Below are 5,848 nucleotides of genomic sequence, written 5' to 3'. Positions count from 1 at the left end.
GAATAATATCAATAATTAAGTTCATAATTAAAGCTTGTGTTTTATAAACTGGAAAACTCAAATAGTAATTATAGCACTGTATGGAGTTTTCTTAAATGTAAGTTTAAATTAAGAAAAAAGTCCATTATAAGATTACATTTTTATGAGAAACGTAAATTTTGTGAATTTATCAAGCCAAATTCTAAATTTCCGAATATATGTAAGTCTTTATTTAAAAAAAAACAATGCCTGCCAGCGCAACCGCCCAGACAGTTCATTAAGCACACCCAAGTTTCATTGATCTACAAGTTATAAGCGTTTTCAGCATTTAACAGTTCATTATCATGTACGGTGTAATATAACAAGTTATACACTGAACTATGATAATCTGTACTGTGCTGGGCGGAAAGGCAGTTTCCTAGACCAGCTAACCGACGAGGAGGCAGCGCTGTTCATCGAACATGCAAGGGACGATGACCAACCAGGAACCAGTGCAGATGCGCTAAGTCGCATGGGCCAGAGCAAAACAGGTAGTTCTAATAACAGAAATTTGACAGGAAATCACAATTTACCTGCCGAACTAGATCGGCCGCAACACCGGTCCGGCAGTTCTCTTTGCAGGTACAGAGAGACAGCAAAGTCAGACAGCAGCCACCGCACCGATGGTAGTCACCGCTCCAAGAACCGGCATCGCTCGGGTAGTCGGCGTCGCTCTACGAGTCGACACCGCTCAAAGAGCCGGCAGCGCTCCAAGAGCCGGCGCCGCTCCGAAAGCGGTCACCGGGCGGAGAAGGAGAGACTCCATAGGTCGCACAGGAGTAGCGCCTCAGCGGCGTCCGACGACTCCGGGTGGCAGAAGCAAAGGAGTAGGAAGCACCGCAGGGCCAAGCCTCCTCCGATGCCGCGGCCAGGTCAACCGGGGTCCCTAGACTATCGGCTTCGCGAGGGCTTAAGCGGTTCCGGGGTTAAATGGTACCTCCGGTACCTCGGGCAAGGCAAGCCCTCAGTTGAAGCCAGAGCCATGGCAGAGGTCAGAATGGAGATTGGGAATGAGGGACGTGAGAGACAGAAAAGGCGACAAACCCGCACCCGCCGATAGGTGGAAGAGTGGGCCCAACAAACAGGCTCACTTACCCGCACCTGCTGAAAAGCAGAAGAGCGGGCCACAGCGACAACAGCAGCACAGACCCGCGCCCGCTGAAAAGCAGAGAAGCGAGGAACCAACAGGCTCCAACAAAAGAGGTAGCAACCAGGTCACTCCGCCAGAGACACCGGGCACCAAACGGCAGCGGGAGCAGCCACCCCCTCCGAACTCATGGTCTAGGAGCCTGGCCGGGCCGATCGAGCAAGGACAGGCGCAGGGGGGTGCCACTCAGCAACCCAGCTATTCGGAAGCCCTCAACGGCATTCGGGTAGCGGTGCTGCCTTGTGAGTACCCTGCTGCTGCCCTGAACTCGGAAGACCTAACCAGACTCCAGGATGCCATCATGGAAGAGGTTTTCAAAGGATGGTCGCACCCGCTGGTGTTCTGTGGTGTGTACTTCAGATCCGGCATGCTCCTGGTTGACTGCAGGGACGAGAGAACAGCAACCTGGCTGGTGAAAAAAGCACCGGCACTTGAGGGCTGGAAGGGACCCGAGATGTGCACGAAGAGGGGGGATGACATCCCTCCAGTGCATAACATCACGGTGTTCCTGCCAAGAAGCGCCGACAAATCGGCGGAGTTTGCGTTGGGGCTACTAAAAGCGCAGAATGAGGGCATCCACATCTCTGCGTGGAAGGTAGTGTCCAGCTCTGTAGAGGAGAACGGGGTCAGACTATTTCTGGGCATAGATGAGGAATCGTACGTCAGCATCAAGAGGGCTGGCTTCAACCTAAACTATAGGTTCAGTTTCGTCACGGTGAGGCCGTGGAGCCAAAAGGCAACAGATAGCAAGGAGTCGGAGTCGCAGGAGACGCAAATCGAGGCGGCTGCCGACTCCTCCGCTGCCCAGGCGACCTAGTCCACCTCGACCTTACCGGCGGAACAGCCACCCCTCAGTCAGCTACCCCTCACCCAGACACCAACTCCAGCAAGCACGTCCGAGCCAGCCACCACCACCAAGCCAGCGGAAGACGTGCCATCCACGCAGGAGTTGCTATCAGGCATCGACTTCAGGCGACTTCAGCTCGATAGGAGAAGCGAGAGCGAACTACAGCTCTCCGATCTCGACGAGCCGCAACTATGACCACGCGTCACTTAGCAGTAGCCCAGGTCAACCTGCATCATGCGGTGGCTGCTTCGGCGGTCATCTCCAGCAGTTTCGCCACGGATGACCTGGGCATTCTACTGATCCAAGAGCCGTGGACCTACAGAGGCCAGGTTAGGGGCCTCAACCACAACAACAACAAGGTAATTTGGGACCTCTCCTGCGAGAGGCCCAGAGCATGTGTGGTGCTTAAGAAGAACATTGATTACTTTTGCATTACAGAGTTTCTAACACAGGACTTGGTCGCAGTGCAACGACGCTCTCGTTAAGTGGCAGAAGCCTAGAGGTGGTGTTTGCCGCGGCCTATTTTCCGGGGGACAGCAACTACGCCCCTCTGCAAGAGGTATAGCAGCTAGTGGAATTCTGCAGAAAGAGACGGCTCCACCTCATCATAGGGTGCGATGCGAATGCCCACAACGTTGAGTGGGGCAGCACGGATACGAGCCGCAGAGGTGAGTGTCTCCTAGAGTACATCTTAAGTGAGGAACTAAGCATCCACAATGTTGGCCAAACACCGACATTTGTAACGAGGGCTAGAGAGGAGGTACTAGACATCATGCTTAGCAACAGACTGGCTAGCCCTCTGGTCACCCAGTGGGGGGTCTCATCGGAGCCCTCACTGTCAGACCATAGGATTATCCAGTTTGCACTGGGAGTAGAAGTCAGAACTAGGCAGGCAAACAGGAACCCCAGGAAAACTGACTGGGCAAAGTACAGCGAGACTTTAGAGTCAAACCTGACTGGAATTAAGTCTAGGAGTAGGTACACTAACTGCATGAGCCTAGAGAGCACCGTCAATGAGTTAAATGGCGCTATTGTAGATGCCTTTAACTCAAGCTGCCCGGAGACAAAACCAGGAGGGAAGGCATCAGTCCAGTGTTGCTGAAGCAAGGCAAGGAGCTCCTACTTCCACACCTCGTGAACATCATGAGGGCTAGCCTAGCGCTCGCTCACATCCCTGAGGTTTGGCAAAGGGCTCGGGTTATTTTTATCCCGAAGATAGGAAAGAGAGATTATTCTCTAGCTAAGTCCTCAGGCCGATAAGCCTTACCTCCTTTGTGCTTAAGGCGATGGAGAAGGTTATCGACCATGAAATCAGGAACAACACCCTTAAACAGGTGCCTTTACACCCCGACCAACATGCCTACAGAGTGGGCAGGTCTACGGACACCGCACTGTACACCTTGTCTACGGTAGTACAAGATTCCTTTGAGTGTGGTGAAACAGTACTCTGTGCCTTCATCGACAGTGAGGGGGCGTTTGACCACACCTCTCATATTAGTGTCGACCGGGCACTTGAAAAACGCAATGTGCAGGCAACGATCCGCAGGTGGATAGCCAGGCTACTAAATTCACGAATCGCTGAAACCGACATCGGGGACAGCGTGGTAAAGCTAAAAACTACAAAAGGTTGCCCTCAGGGAGGAGTCTTATCCCCTCTCCTGTGGAGCTTAGTTGTGGACGAACTTCTACGGATTTTCACGGACAATGGCATCCGCTGTCAAGGCTATGCGGATGACATCGTGATTATCGCCAGAGGAAAGTTCGTGAGCACTCTCTGTGATATAGTGCAAAGGGGACTAAACCTGGAGGCTGGTGCGTGGACATGGGCCTCAGCATCAACCCCTCTAAAACGGTTATTGTCCCTTTCACTAGAAGAAGAACGCTTCCAGGCATGAGGAACATTTCTTTGAATGGGGTCGCCATCAACGTCGCCACCGAAGTTAAATACCTGGGACTAACCCTGGATTCTAAACTTCTGTGGATGGCACATGTTGACGCGGTCACTTCCAAAGCTACGAGGGCACTAATGGTATGCAAACGCCTGGCAGGGAAGACCTGGGGCTGTAGTCCCAGGATTTTGAGATGGATATATACCATGATAGTTAGACCAATAGTCACCTATGGAGCAGTGGCTTGGGCCTCGAGAACCACCCTCACCACGGTGAGGCAATCCCTCACCAAGCTTCAACGTCTGGCATGTGTATGCATTACGGGGGCAATGCGCGCATGTCCGACGGCAGCGCTGGAGGTGATTCTCGAGCTCGAGCCGCTGCACCTTACCATAGAACAGGCTGCAAAGCGAACTCTACTAAATTTCGCGAGGGAAGGCTTTGGCAGGGGCAAAACCATATCATTAAGGAACAGAGACAAGCTAGGCTCCCAAGTTCCGCTAGCTTTACTCCCCTGAGACGACAGACCTAAGGTGGTTAACTTTGACAGGAATTTCAAAATAGAGCTTTGCACCAAGGCGACCTGGATCACCTCTCTCATGGAGAGGCTGATCCAATCGAGCTCGTTGCAATGGTACACAGACGGCTCGAAGACTCCGGAAGGCATTGGGGCTGGCGTCTACGGGCCGAGGCTACAGCTCTCGGTACCTATGGGGGCATACCCGAGTGTCTTCCAGGTGGAGGTCTATGCCATCAGTCTGTGTGCAGAAATTAACCTACGTAGGAATTACCGTAACGAGAGAATTTTAATATTGAGCGACAGCCAGGCGGCACTCAAGGCCCTCTCAGCATTTGAGGTCAAGTCGTCCTTGGTTCTTGAGTGCATAGATAGTATCAACAGCCTGGCGGAGCACAACGAAATTCAATTAACTTGGGTACCAGGACACATAGGAGTTGCGGGCAACGAGGAAGCGGACCGACTAGCTAGAATGGCGGCCGCCTCGTCGCCTATAGGGCCTGAGCCCTTCCTACCGATTGGACCTAGTACAATCAAGGAGGAGCTCAGAAAAGAAAGGAACAGACAAAGGAATCAACACTGGCGTAACACTACAGGTTTACGTCAAGCAAAACACCTACTGGGAGGCTACGACCTTACGAGGTACAGGGCAATTGTCAATCTATCCAAAGGAAAACTAAGGATTATAACAGGTTTTCTGACGGGTCACTGCAGACTGAGAGGCCACCTACACAAGCTAGGGATTTGGTCAAACGACCTATGTCGTTTCTGCGACGTGACTGAGGAGACTCCCGTGCGAATGCGTGGCGGCCGCGAGAAGACGGGAGAGGTACCTGGGCCACTACTGGCCAAGTAACGAAGCAATACAATCGCTAATCCCTGGGGATCTCCTCAAATTTTTGGGCTCTCTAGGATTAGATGAGGTACTGTAAATGGTTGAGGGCACAATAGACCTGCTGGTCGCAGTGCATGCCACAGTATATACAGTAATAAACCTTTTTGAGTACTCCTCGGGGGTAAAATCTGATCAGGGTTGATAATGAGAAGGAGCATGCATTTTTTTCATTCAGAGTTGTATACAAAATTACTATGGTATGAAAGGGAGCAGCAACCGTACTATGGCAGAGTGGCACAAGTCATGACTGTCTAATAATGACCGAAATTAATTGCAAAAGTGTAAAACCATTGCAAATTATTCACCCTCATTGCGCGAGTCGAATCGTATCGAAAATTTCACGTCATTGCCTAAAATTTCCACTCGACTAGTGTATTAAAACGGAAAAACTTGGCAGCACTGTACAATTTTCGACAATTTTCGTCGTTTATTTATTTCAGCACGACAGTAGACAATGCCAATGTTGTCGAGTCGTACAATTTAGCCTAATTTGCGACTTACACAATCTGGCTGATTGTCTATTATTATAGATGCT

The 5,848-nt window shown here is 51.2% G+C and overlaps 1 protein-coding gene across 2 annotated transcripts; it reads left to right on the top strand.

The window, feature by feature from the left end:
* Positions 1 to 890: 890 nt before the first annotated feature.
* Positions 891 to 5,385, top strand: LOC108361776 (uncharacterized). Of its 2 annotated transcripts, none has more exons than XR_001847363.1 (2): positions 891 to 2,371; positions 2,451 to 2,481. XR_001847363.1 is itself a non-coding variant. In XM_017614525.1 (2 exons), the coding sequence occupies exon 1, from the start codon at positions 1,029 to 1,031 to the stop codon at positions 1,980 to 1,982; it is 954 nt and encodes a 317-aa protein (XP_017470014.1). In that variant the 5' UTR covers positions 891 to 1,028; the 3' UTR covers positions 1,983 to 2,019; positions 2,053 to 5,385. The 2 variants fall into 2 exon arrangements, 1 of the variants encoding a protein (XP_017470014.1); XM_017614525.1 differs by having other exon boundaries at positions 891 to 2,019; positions 2,053 to 5,385.
* The last annotated feature ends 463 nt before the right edge of the window (positions 5,386 to 5,848 follow it).

The sequence above is a fragment of the Rhagoletis zephyria genome, unplaced genomic scaffold (genome assembly GCF_001687245.7).
Source record: "Rhagoletis zephyria isolate East Lansing unplaced genomic scaffold, Rhagoletis_zephyria_1.1 Rzeph_scaffold_00846, whole genome shotgun sequence".
Taxonomy (NCBI): domain Eukaryota; kingdom Metazoa; phylum Arthropoda; class Insecta; order Diptera; family Tephritidae; genus Rhagoletis; species Rhagoletis zephyria.
This window is presented reverse-complemented; position numbering and strand designations above follow the sequence as displayed.

Excerpts from the sequence above, each read along its gene's own strand:
- LOC108361776 (XM_017614525.1), top strand. The coding sequence starts at position 1,029 with ATGAGGGACGTGAGAGACAGAAAAGGCGACAAACCCGCACCCGCCGAT.